Source organism: Zingiber officinale, chromosome 9A (assembly GCF_018446385.1).
Source record: "Zingiber officinale cultivar Zhangliang chromosome 9A, Zo_v1.1, whole genome shotgun sequence".
Taxonomy (NCBI): Eukaryota; Viridiplantae; Streptophyta; class Magnoliopsida; order Zingiberales; family Zingiberaceae; genus Zingiber; species Zingiber officinale.
The window spans coordinates 1,834,663-1,848,383 of record NC_056002.1 but is presented as its reverse complement, the minus strand read 5'-3'; the positions used below and the strand labels follow the sequence as shown (position 1 = coordinate 1,848,383).

The following is a 13,721-nucleotide window of genomic DNA, read 5'->3' as shown; positions in this document are numbered from 1 at the left end:
TTTTAAAAAATATTTTAATTACTTTTTTAATTCAAAAATTAAAAAAAAATAAATAAAAACAAAAATAAAAAACTAAAACGATTGATATCTGCGCGCACACAGTCGCGCACTGTGCGGGCGCGCAGAATATCAAAACCGTATATATATATATAGAGGGTGTTCGGATGTTTGAGCGAGTCATGGACGAAAGTCACTCATGAAAGTTGAGTAGCATAACATAGCCCTATAAACCCCTTATATTAGTAGCTCTGTGAGTGACTAAGGAGGGCAGGATTCCCGAATCATTTCCACGTGTCCTGACCTATGAGAGTCACAGACGACGTCACTGATATAGGGAGTGCATCACATCAACTTCGAGATATATTTCATCGTATGGCCACATTAAGTAATATAAATATTTATAATTTATTTTTCATTTTTTAGGCAGGTGGGCTAAGGCAATTCAGCCACCCGACCCATCATGCTCAATACAACTCACCTGATCACGTGACTTACTCGGTGTCCCATGAGCCAGAACGATTCATGGCGCTTGGCAGACGAAATGGGTGTTGACGCATAACTGATTAGCTCCTATCTCTTTCTCTAATACTAGCTATTATGTACCGGACTTTGTCTCCGGAATCATGATATCACAGTAAGATATTTAATTTATCATTCAGATATTTATGATTCGAATCTCAATTACGATATATTTATAAAAAAAAATTTCTCAAAATAAAAGGCGTAATTAAAAGATACTGGACTTCTGAACTGATCATTGTATGTACTTTTCAATTTATCCTGATGATCGGTATAAAATTTTTATAAGACAAGGTTGATTATTTTAAAATTAATCAATAAGATTAATTAAAATTATCATTTTTTATTATATACCAGATTTTATAAGAACTCCAAGTAAGCATGCTTACACAAGAATAAAATAGATGATCCTCTAAAAAGTCCTCCTATTATATTTATTTTTGAATATTATCTATTTGTTCTCTTGAAACAGACTACCAGTTAGTGTATAAGATATTGTTAATTTAAAACTTAGGATTTAAATTTTAACATAATCAAGAGAAATATTTTTCTTATCTGATGAGTCAGTATTTTAAAAAATTAATAGTCATATGTAATTATTCGATGAGTCATTATTTTCAAAATAAATAATCACCTATAATTTATCTCTTACTACGTATTAACTTAGACAAATTGACGGTAACGTTGACGGTAACGTTGGGCGGACATGGTGGTCTTTTGAAAGCTCGTTTTTCTAATTAATGTTTTGAAACCTTATCCTTTTCGGTAATACAGAGCTTAATTTAATCACTCTGCGTTACGACGTGACGTCTTACGTAAAATAGAAAGTTGTGCTTGTACACGCTGTTGCTGCTGCCGGCCTACTCACACGCCAACGCGGACCGCCCACTTCTAACGCCCGCCCCGTTCTTCTCCTTATGATCGTTGGCCCCACCCAGTTCAATTGGGGAGAGAACGATGGGGAGGTCTGTCACTGCTACTGCCTTCGCTCTTCCGCTTGTCAATCTTCCATCTTCGTCACGGCGTTCGCATCGATCCTCGTGATTCGATCGCTTCGTCAGCCCATGGCGTCCCTCTCCGCCTCCCAGCCTCTCTGCTTCCCCGTCGATGCCGGTGGTCGCGGAGACGGCCGCTCGCCGTCCTTTCTCGATCTCAGGTGAACACCGTCTCTTTTCTTCCTCGGCGATTGTGTGGGTTCCATTTGCTTTCCAACTTTCTAGGGTTAGCAATTACTTTGTTTCATAGAGATAGAGAGAGAGTAACAGAGATTGTGGTGCTGATATAGCGTTTTTGCAATGAGGGAGAGGTAGTGGTAAATGATAGTGAGAGTGCGTGAGAGACAGAGAGAGAGGGTTATGCTGCTACCCGACCCACCATTTGTTGTTACGATCAGGTTTGGGTTTGATCGCCGACTCGGGAATGGGAAGAAGACGAGGCACGTGGGGACTCCTCCCCCGTCCGTGGCTTCCCCCACCATGAAGCGGGATTCCCTGCCCGATTCCAACGTTAAGGTCTGTTCTCCTTCACCTCGACTATGAATTGTAGCAGCGGAGCCTGTCGGACAGATGCTGAGCTGCCGCCGCATCCTGATCATGTTCCTGTTTCTTCGTGTTGATTGTTTTCTGTTTCCCTTTACTCCTAACTCGGTTCGGTTTTGTTGATTTTTTGACATCATGGGGGCAAATGTAAATCCAGATCCTCAGGCTTGCTCGGGAGAAGTTTGTCAAGGAGATCACTTTCAGTTCTGATGATAAAGATGTGTCACTAGCCAAGGTACTTTGATTATCTTGAATTTGCATGCCGCCCGGTAGTTGAATCATTGAATCTTTAATTGACTCTTTAGAATATTTGGGGCACAATGTTGCAAACTAACTTGTATTTGTATCAAAAGTTGCCTTTGTTGGTAAGTAGTACTTAAGCATGCCTACTGGAGCTCGACAACCAAGAAACACAAAAGGCACTTCTAGTTTGACTGGAACTGCATTTATTTGATTCCTTAACCATTAATAACTTGTATCAAGGAAGAGAGTCCATGTGAGCAAGATGCATGAGTCGAGTCAGCAAATTACCGTATATTACATCTGGCGATACATGTTTTTTGTCCCATGCAACGCTTTTTCTTCTTTCAAATAGCTTCAAAGTGTGCTTTAATCAGTTCTAGCATGCAGATTTCCAATTGTCAAGAGAAGAGAGAAGAGAAGAGTGGAATACTAAAGAAGAAAACTAAAGGAGAAATATCTGCAGTGAAAAAACACTAGTGTTTGTAAGGCTGTTTTAAATTTGTTAGAACTGCAACTTTAAAATAGTTTGAATTATATAAACTTATAATCTCATTGTTGAACTTCAGATAATAGGATATATAGCTTACACTGTATGCCGAACCATATCTAAATATAGAATTGCTAATTCTTATGTCAATATTTTCTGAGTTCTTGATAGGCTAATACGTATGCTTAGTTTTTTTTATGGTGGCAAACCGTTCCTTTTCCAGTATGTTTGACATTTCTTTGAGATGCAAGATTCACATCCTGAAATAGGTGTTAACAACATTCTCTTTACTCCTTTTGCTAATTCTGTTAGTATTTACAAAGTGCTGTTGTTCTTGATTAATCACCTAACTTTTTTTGTAGGCTATGTTGCTTGTCGCTGCAGAAGATGAAGCTTTCATGTCACTGAATCGAGATATGGATGCACGTGCATTATGGAATGAAAGGGAAGGTGCAACCGACCAATTTAATGATCAATCAGAAGTTGAGGATGTTGGAGAAATATCTTTAGCTGGGAAGAACATATCTGGGTGGTTAAATGAGTTGGATGTGTTAGCAAAAGAAGTTGAAGCAGATTTAATCTCGAGAGAGATAGGTTGCCATCTACTTGAAGTGTTGGAGGCTGTAAACTTTGTTCTCTTTAAATCAAGAGGTTTCAAAAGATATCCTGTTCTAGTAGATTCAAAATTTTCATACTTGCATACAATGCTTAACACTGGATGTGGGAGCGGTAAGTCTTTTCTATCTTTCACTCTGCAACGACTGACTAATTTTTGTTGCTAGAACAAATGGTTCTTCAACTCATACTGCCATGGAATCTTTTTATGTTAACAGACATAATGTTCAGCGTCATATATGTTGAAGTATGTCAAAGGCTTGGTGTTGCCATTGTGGGCTCTCCAGTTGGAGAGGATTTTTTGATTTGGCCACAGTCTGGGAATTCAGCGGTGTGTTATTTTTTCTATGTACTTATATACTCAAAGGCAACTTAAACTATACACTTGTATAGAAAAAACAAATAGCGTGTATTTGTTTCAGCTGTTTGTGGTTTGTTTCTATTTCTATCTAGCATCGGTAAAGTAGACCATTCTCCATAACCTACTATGTGAATTTGCCTTTTATTTACTCTCTGCCATCCATCATGAGTCTTTGCTATTTAACTTGACTCACCGTTTTAGTATTCCTCACTATGCATAGGAATCTAAAGCCTCAAAGACTTTCTGTTATTCATAGCAGTCTCCCAGTTGAAAACGTTATTCCTTTTTTTCCCTTTATAGGAACTTTTCAGGGTTGCATCAGGAAATAGCCTGTTTTCTACCATGAATGGCAAATGTGTCAAGGATCCTAGAAGTAAAGCTTCTGAAATGGACTGCAGTTCACTTTTAAGACTTGATATTGCTACAAAGAGAGATATCATTGGGATTGCTCTAGCTAATCTGATTGTATGCAGCTACAGGCCTACAACTATAACTGAATACATTTATCTTATTGATGGACCTTTTTTTAATTTCTTTGACTCTTGCTTGCCATTTTCAATTTTCACAGAGACTCTATTGGAAACGGGCTTCAAAAGCAAATCATGGCTTAATGCTAACTTCTCCACTTAGACCAGTTTATCCTGGAAAAGACAAAGCTAGCTTGGGAGAGATTTCAGATATTCCACTGTTGCGGCCTCAATACCTCAGGTATATTCTATGTTTTTATCATAACCATTAGTATGTAACTTTATGATTTCACAAGACATTTGTTTGTAAGTACTCATCATTTGGCAGCAATTTCAATATATCTTGTCACCCAGCTTATTGAAAATTCTAATCCTCTTAGAGCATATTATTATAGATTATTAGATGCACAAGAATACACGGCTGATCTGAATAAAATGTGTTACCTGGGATTCTCCAGAAATAAGAATAATAGATCAAGGAATTATGGAGCAGTATGATGAAGAAACTTAGAATAGGTTGTTTGGAAAGAAAATTCATTAAGGTATACTGGTATTTCTAGAATTAGTGGTATGTTTTGCATAATATGGTCATTCTTAAACTCTGAGCTAGATACTCCAAGACTTGTGTGGATTTATTGGTGTTGCTGCTTTTAAATTATTATGGTTCCTCATCCTCCTAGCCAGAAATTATACTAATCTTTATACTAATCTTGTTTGATATAAATGTATTAGCTGGCTAAGACTATATGGTATATTTTGATTCGAACTTCACAGTTAAGACAAATGAGAGGTGTCACTAGTTGACTGACTCGTTTAACTGAATTGTAAGGTTGGTCACTATGGCTTCTGAAAGGCTATTGATACTGCAGCCCAACAACTGGAGTTTAAGGAGAGACCATGGTATGCTTCTGTACTACAGCAGGTAAACCAGCTTTCCATTTGGCAATCCTTGCTTATTGAGTTGCACAGTCACTTAATCCGAGGGGATGTTGTAGGAGGTACACTGAAGCCGTTCAAGAACTTAGCATTTGCATGGCTTTTGCACCAGAGGAAGAAGCAGAAATACTGGAACCATTTGTTGAGAAGCTGCACCTGCTGCGCCTTCTCGCATCCTGGGAGTGTTTGGATCCTGTCGGCACCCTTCCTGTGTCTTGATATGCAATACAGTTATTTTTATTTTTATTTTTTTTCTCAGGTACCTTTTGCGATCATATAAAGGCCATTGAGGTTCTAACCCTGTTTCAGCCACTTGCATAAACACATGAAGGGATTCCTACTACTAAATTGTAATCCCATTATTGTTCACCGAGGTTTTTTCCCCATTGCAAATGGTAAAAAATGGGGAACGGAGTTGGCTGTTAAAGCTTGATATCTGTAAATTTATAGTGGCGATGACATATGTACGGCCTTAGATTGAATGTGATCCAAGTAATATTTCTTATGCTCATCTTCATGTTTATAAATTATTTGCCTTACGTCACAGGAGATAAAATTTCATGAGTTCTTATATATACATTGAACAGTGTCAATTATACTGTTGTAAATTATGCTTTGATAAATGTTTGGCCCCAAGAATACCAGGGTGAGTCATGCGGCTGCCGGGACAAATTGGGAATCCGCAACTCCAAACACTCTCTGAAGAAACCTCTCAACGATGACTAGGAACTCTTCCACTTTTTCTTCGTGAGGCAAATGCCCACAGTGCTTAATCACCTCAAAGCTGGAACCAGGAATCACTCGTGAAAGGCGCTCTGCATTCCAGGCGGGAACAAGCCGGTCATTGTCGCCGGTAACGATCAACACTGCATTACATTGTAGTAAGGAAATGAGTAAGGATCAGAAAAAGCTTCCTCAGGTTGCCCCTGTAGAATCTTACTAATTACACGTTACAGTTACTATTAGGTTTAGTGACATAGATGAGGACAATTGATTTGCATGCTTAGGCAAATCTTTAGTATTAGTTTACCATTGATAGAATGATTAGAACTTTTACCAGGGCACGAGATCTGAGCAAGTCGTTCAGATAATGGTGGTTTTGTTGAAGACTCTGTCAGCAAGGCTAAAGTGTACTCTAGAAGTGCCCTCTCCCAACCTTTCACTCTGAGTGGCTGCAGAGATGCATAGGATCCAATTGAAACAGTTGGATATATAATTGTAACTCGGATCTCAGTTTCAGAAGGGAACCTTTGTATAACCTTGAATCACATAATCTGTGATTCTGCTTGGATCAAACCAAGCATTGCGAATAGCCAATACTCCAAACTTATCCATTATCATCCTTACCTGGAACCATAACCGAAACTGATATTGAAACAACAATGAGGTGCTCAGAATATCCATATTCAACTGTGTCATAGAACAGGCCTATCTAGAGAAGTGGTTACAAAATGACATAAAAACAATCAATATATCGCTTCTTAATAAGCGATGGAGTGAAAAAAACAGTAGGAGTGTATTACAGATTGTAATACAAACACGAAAGATGCATAATGCGAGTGTCAAGTATCTCACTATAGCAAGTATATCAAAGGGCTGTTTTGCTGAAGCTGAGTATATAGAAAATTCACAAAATATATTATATATTTCATATTGCATAAAGTGTCAGTTATGTTTATCTGTGTCGTAGAGATCCAGATATCTCATCTATGAGAATGTATAAGCAAACCATTGTACATAACAAACTATGCAACAATAAGTTTGTTGTAGTGCACATTGAAGGTTCAAACCATTCCAAATTTAAGCGTGCAACAGTTACAAAATCCAAGGTTAACTAGCAAAGGAATCAAAAGTATACCTTAATATGATTAGAGTAAACAAAAGTGTGAAATATATATCGATCTGTCATTGGATTGTTCCAAGGGGTTGCAGGCAACTATTTAATTAATACGTTGTAACTTAGAATCAAGCACTTAACAATGGCAAGAAGAAAAGTATTTGAAGAGATACGCTTGAAAACATTCTAAGATACAAAACAAAATTAATTTGTTACTACATAAAAAAGGAAAAAGGAGTTTATCTTCTTTATCTTAAAGAAGAATATCATTAGCAGAAGGAACTACTTTAGACACCTCAGAAACAGAAATATAAAGAAACTAACTAAAGCACGCCTTTCAGTTTCAAAGCTACCTGCAAGAAAAGGGATAGATAAGTGGGTTATAAGCAAAATTCACATGACCTTATCTCTATCTTGGATATCATTGAAAAGTAGAAAACATGCATGCAACTTAACACAATCTTCAAATTTTTTTAAAAAAAACTTTTTTGCATTTAATTGCTTGTTTCCTTGGGTGGAAAAACAGGAGGGAAGAGAGCAGAGGGAGGGAAATGAACAAAATTTTCATGTGAAAAAAGGGCACTCAAGTTTTTTTTTGTATTCCTTCCCTTCATTCTCCTCTATTCTTTCCTATTCATCTATCCAAGTAAATAAATAAATAAATAAAAACTATACCAGAATCTTTTGGCCTAGACAATCTCCTTGCAGATCTTAGCGATCAATAAATTAGAAAGTTACGATTGAAAGGAAATTCCTCAATCGCTACAAAGATCCACCAAACAATACAGGCAAGCCAATGACGAATCAAACACAATAGACTTTGAGCGAACCATGAACAACAAGATATATCCAGGTAGGAAGAAGACACATACCACTAGAAAGAAATACAGAAATTCTATAGTAAAGAACGGTTGAGAAAAGTATAGATTGTTTAACTAAACCATGCAAAATTCACAGGCAAAGAGGAAAAGATGATAAACCAATATTATTGGTAACCAGCGCAGACCAGTGACCATGGGAACAGAAGTGTTATAAGTTTGCTGGGAGGGATCATCTACAATCATTTTATGAAAAGATGGTTTCTGCAATCTTTTCCTCGTACCCTGTTATTGCAATATGCCAATTACCAAAAAGAAAAAAAGAAGAAGGAAAATTAACTCTTTTGAAGTCATCAAGCCAAATGACCAAATCATGTTCTTGAGAAGCTAAATGAGTAGGAGGTATCGGTTGGCCCATTGGAATAGATGAGATGAAGACATTTAAAGACATGCTAAGGCTTATATAATCCAAGTCAAGGGCAGCATTCGTATAAGGAGACAGATGATTTCTAAAACTTCGCTTGCTGATGATTCTTTTGACCAAAAGAAAAGAGAGAAAAAAACTTATATGAATCAACATACCAGCATTAAGGCAAGTGAGGATCGCAGGAATGCCGACAAGGCACGGGCATACAGTGAGCCAACCATATCTCTCATAGCTTTCAACATATTGAAAGCTACCCGCATCAACTGCATACTTATGTTAGCTACGACTTTCAAAAACCTCATAAATGGATTCTTCGAAGGTCCATTTTCCTTCTGAGTTCTCATTTTCTCTTTGTCAATTCTCCTTGGTGCTAATGGAGCAATTATAGCCGGTGCGACGAGAATCAGTGCAGCAACCTTCTCGGGGGCTTCAAAGTATGTCTCAACCGCGACAAGGCAACCGGCAGAGTGCCTGAGAATCTCACAGGCAGCTCTTTTGTGTCTCCTTTACTATTTCAGCATCAATTCGAAAGAGAATAGATTATACATACCCCATCAGGATAGCCTTTGACCCCTTCTTCTCTTTGTCTCCTGTCTTCGAAGCAGCTATGTGGTCTATGAAGAAGAGCGTAGCAAGGACAGAAAAGGTCATGGAGTAGGGATTCAAAGCCCTACTCACAGTAGTCCTCGAAGTGAGGCCGAAGGCAGGGCGATCAAAAGCGAGGACCTTGGACTTCACCATCCTCGCCAGAGGCCTCATTATTCGATCCCACGAGAAGGCCGACGCCCCGAAACCGTGAAGAAGAACAACGGGAATTTTAACCCCAACCTTCTCATCGATTTCCTCACAATGACAGATCCTGTGATGCAGATCGACCCCATTGAACTCGCAGAAGAAGCTATCCGCGTCGGCTAACTCTTTGTGATCCACTAGCTCCCCCTGATCGACCCCCGCGACGCTGCGTCGCGGCGGTCGCCTCGCCGTCGCAGGCTGGCCTCCCGGATCGTCCGCCGCACGCCCTGTGAAATTCGTCTTCGAAGTCAGGAATAAGGAGAGGGAGCTCGGGAAGAGGTCCGAGTAGGGGGTGAAGAGTTACCACCGGAGAGGGGGTAGTCTGCAGCGGAGCTGCCGACTGAAGCGGCGGGCGGGAGGAGAGATCGGCATCGGAAAGAGAGAGAAGGGCTTCGGCGACGAAGCGGGCGGAGAATGGAGGCGCGGCGGGTCGGTTCGAGGTGGAGCTGCGGAAATTGAGGTGAAGTGGCGCAGCAGCAGACGGCCATGATTCGAGCTCGATCGGAGAGAAGAACGAGGGATCGAGAGAAGCGTTAACAGGACGACATATTGTTTCGCTCGCCAAATAGAATTCAAGATTTATGATTGGATTAGTATAAATAAATAAAATTGTCAATATTAAAAACATTTTATCTATTTTAATAATTCATATTGCGCATTTTCCCAAAATGAATCCCTGCCTTGTATTTTTCTCCCAATATTTTATTTACAGATCCTTTATAAATCAGTTTATATCTTCAAAATTATCGTCTGGTGATATCTGATTAATTGGGAGGAACAAAATAAAAATTTTCCAATTAATTTTTTGTTTACAGGGTGTATTATATTTTTTTATTAGAAAAAATAATAATAATCCTAGTTAGTCTTATTGACTATCTATAGGAGTGATCGGTCCGGTCCCATGAAAGTTTCTCACCGGCCACCAGGGTAAATCGGGAAGCGCGCGCGGTAATCAACCCAGACGCCCAGCATCCTTTGATTGTGCTCCCCATTTGGAGGAAAATCCCTGCAAATACGTCATAGCTGGGGATCGAACCGCGGGTGCCTGAGTGACAACCTGGATGTTCTACCGCAGCACCATGGGGCATGGTGTCGTAGTAGGACATCCAGGTTGTCACCCAGGTACCCGCGGTTCGATCCCCAGCTACAACGTATTTGCAAGAATTTTCCTCCAAATCGGGATCGCAATCAAAGGATGCTGGGCGTTTGGGTTGACTGTCACGCGTGCTTCCCAATTTACTCTGGTGGCCGGTGGGAAACTTCCGTGGGGCCGGGCCGGTCACCCAGAGATAGTCAATGATGTTAACTGAGATTTTTTAGATATTTTTCTTATTGGAGGATATATGAAGAGAGTTTTTTAATCCAATTAAATAATAGAATAATAGATATGAAGATTTTTTTTTCCTAATTGCTTTGTCAATTGGGAGGAGTAGAATAGAGAAAAATCTCCAATCATAACTTGAATTTTACATGCAATCCCCACTCATAAAAAACTTTATTTCCATTCCCTACATGCAAAGTTTTATTTGCTTCAACTCCCTCATGCAAATATTATTACCTAATTACCCCTTAGATGTTTTAGGTACAAAAGGTCCGAAAATGAGTATAATTCCTCTTAAAGTTAGCACTTTACACTAGAATCGAGTATATTTTCTATTAAATTAAGTATGTTTTTTTTTCTGTTTTAATATTCCTAAATTTAATACTATTTTAAAAAAACTAGTATATTTTCTATCCAATTAAGTATCATTTAAAGAAAATCTAGTATATATTTTCTATCCAATTGAGTATCATTTAAAGAAAATCTAGTATATTCAAGTATATTTTCTATTAAAATTGTCCTTCATTTTTTTAGGTATAAATAATCTAAAAATGAGTATAATTCATATAAAATTCAGCACTTTAAAATAGAATTGAATATATTTTCTATTAAATTGAGCACAATTTTTTTCTACTTAATATAATTTCTCCTAAATTCAACACCATTTAAAGGAAATCTAGTATATTTTTCATCCAATTGAGTACCATTTAAAGGAAATCTAGTATATTTTTCATCAAATTGAGTACCATTTAAAGGAAATCTAGTATATTTTTCATCCAATTGAGGTGGAAAAAGAATCATACTGAATTTGATAGAAAATATACTAGATTCTAATTTAATGTACTGAATTTAAGAGGAATTATACTCATTTTTAGATATTTTATATTTAAAATATCAAAGGCAATTATAAATATATTTGTGAAAATAAAAATTTACTCAAATAGAGACTTCATACAAAATTGTATTGGTCAACGGAGAGGGCATGAGTAAAAGGAAGAGAATGTGGAAAAGTTTTGGTCGGGGAGAATTACAGCAGAGGAAAAGCGCGCGTATCATCTAAAAGGAAAATCGAGAAAGAAAGCACTGCAAATAGATGCTTGTCCCGCCATCCACGGCAAACTTTCAAACCTTTAGCAAAAGCAATTAACCACTGGCCGGAAATAGATAAGCAAACAAACGTCACGACCGACATGGCATCGCAGCTAATCCTGATCACAATTAAGCTGCGCTGCCCATGATCAGTTAGTTGTTCTGCATCTTCTGCGGAAATGGAAGCGAGCAGAGCGAGCCTCGACCTGTGCTTCGGCGACAAGCCCACCACGCTTCTGGACGAGTTCGAGCGGCTCAGCTTAGAAGGCCAGCTGAATCGGGCCATTGCTCTCGAGAGGTGCAACTCGGCGCCGGCCGTCCACTGCCGGCGCCGATCTGGATTCGCCGCCCCGCGGCCGCGATTTCAGCAAACGGGCGACCGGCGGTGGGCGCTCTTCGCGGCGGCGAGGAGGCTGTGGAGGCCCGTCTTTCGGGCTTGGTGGAGTAGAGATGAAGAGAGGAGTTGTAGCGCACGTGTCGGCTAGTGTTTTATTGAGACGACTGTTTATTTGTTTAAAAAAGGGAAAGGAATGAGGGGAAATTTGCATGTAGTCTTCTGATTTAAAATGTCGAATTTTAAAAAATATATATTTATTTTTAAATGTTTTATAATTAAAAAATTTGAAAGGCAATTAGAAAATTATACTTGATTGAAAATATACTTTATGATAGTTTAAAATATTGAATTTAATAAAGATTATATTTATTTTTGAACTTTTATATCTAAAAAATATGAGAGACAATTTTGACAGAAAATATATTTGATTTTAGTTTAAAATGCTGATTTAAAGAGAATTATACTCATTGATTTTGTCTGAAAGTTTATGAGATGGAAAATTAAGGATGTGACAGCTTTCCATCTCATTGACTTTCGGACAGAATCACTCATATTTGGAGTTTTTATTGCTAAAAAATTTGAGGGGTAATTAGGTAACAATATTTGCATAAGATAGTTGAAGCAAATAAAACTTTACATGTAGGGAGTTGAAATAAAATTTTTTGGATATGAGGATTACATGCAAATTAAAATTATGATTAGAAATTTTTCTCTTCTTCGATTTGAAAATTCCCAATTCTGTAAGGAAAGAGAGGGGAGCTTTACGATCATGTTGGGTAGAGGCGGGCACTAGAGTCAAAACTTCCTTTCTTTTACAGACTAAGCTTCTTTCACTTGAACATATTTAAGTAATCTAGCTTGCAAATTATTGAAATTGATTGGAGGCTTCTTCGCCAGAGACTTAAAGAAGTCCCCATCTATTAAGCCTTGTAAGAAGGCATTGATTTGCACTTCCAGGGAACTAAGGGGAGCATCAATAGCTACCCAATTAAACCATTGTAAGTACTCTCCTTCAAAGGTTTCTTGGGTTTTTGCTTAAGAGTGAACAAGTTATGTTGAGTTTTTTGATACCTCTGACTAGAGGCAAAGTACTATATGAACACAATCTTAAATTCCTTGAAGGTTCTAATGGATGAAGCGAGGAGACGATTAAACCACCTTTGTGCTGAGCTTAAGAAAGTCGTCAAGAAGACTCGATACTTGATGTTAGCGATCTGTGTATGTTAAGTATTTGAAAAAAAAAAACAAACAAACAAACAAATATACCCATGCCATCCACGTGCACAAACCCTCCCCCATACCCCCTCCTTTTTCTTCTCTTCCCCACCGAAGCCTCAAACCCTTTCCCCTCTCTTCTTCTTCGTTTTTCTTCTCCAGCAGCGACAAACAACAGGGAGAGCCCTGTTCTTCTTCTCCAAGCTTGCAAACCCCTTCTCTTCTGCTTTTCTCTTCTCCAACGGCCACAAGCAACAAGTTTCTTCTTCCTTGCTGCTGTCCTGCTTCTCGACAGCATCGTCGGAGCTCCTCGGAGTGTGCCGGAGCTCGCCGGACCACTAGGAAAGGGGGGGCAAACAAAGCCCTAGTTGCTCTCTCCTTTTCCCCACCAACAGCGGCACTTTGCTGCCTTTTTCTTTCCTCCAACAGCAACCCTAGCTGCTGTCCTTTTCTAGGCAGCACCGTCGGAGCTCGCCGAAGTTCGCCGGAGCTAGCTGAGGCCGCCAACGACGAAGGGAAAATAACCCTAGTTGCTGTCCTCATTTCCAGCAGCCACACAAAACCCTTAGAAGGTATATTTTAGGTTGCTTTGGGTTAAATTGATGTGTAGTTAGAAGGGTTATCTAGATTAGAACAGATGTTGTATTTAGGAATGCGAAGTGGTACGAGGTATCGAGATCAAAAATAATGATCTAGTGGTTTCGAGTTGTAAATCATGT

The 13,721-nt window shown here is 38.7% G+C and overlaps 2 protein-coding genes across 3 annotated transcripts; one reads left to right on the top strand and one right to left on the bottom strand.

Moving 5' to 3' along the window:
- Positions 1-1,540: 1,540 nt before the first annotated feature.
- On the top strand, positions 1,541-5,677 carry LOC122019881. Its single transcript, XM_042577468.1, has 9 exons — positions 1,541-1,675; positions 1,913-2,030; positions 2,215-2,292; positions 3,150-3,516; positions 3,621-3,733; positions 4,064-4,228; positions 4,332-4,471; positions 5,060-5,152; positions 5,226-5,677. The coding sequence occupies exons 1-9, from the start codon at positions 1,584-1,586 to the stop codon at positions 5,383-5,385; spliced, it is 1,326 nt and encodes a 441-aa protein (XP_042433402.1). The 5' UTR covers positions 1,541-1,583; the 3' UTR covers positions 5,386-5,677.
- LOC122019880 (abhydrolase domain-containing protein abhd-5.2-like) lies at positions 5,669-9,597 on the bottom strand. Of its 2 annotated transcripts, none has more exons than XM_042577466.1 (6): positions 9,345-9,597; positions 8,799-9,267; positions 8,404-8,719; positions 6,415-6,513; positions 6,224-6,338; positions 5,669-6,032 (listed from the first exon to the last, which is right to left on the bottom strand). In XM_042577466.1, the coding sequence occupies exons 1-6, from the start codon at positions 9,526-9,528 to the stop codon at positions 5,818-5,820; spliced, it is 1,398 nt and encodes a 465-aa protein (XP_042433400.1). In that variant the 5' UTR covers positions 9,529-9,597; the 3' UTR covers positions 5,669-5,817. The 2 variants fall into 2 exon arrangements, with proteins under 2 accessions (XP_042433400.1, XP_042433401.1); XM_042577467.1 differs by having other exon boundaries at positions 9,348-9,597.
- Between the last annotated feature and the right edge of the window lie 4,124 nt (positions 9,598-13,721).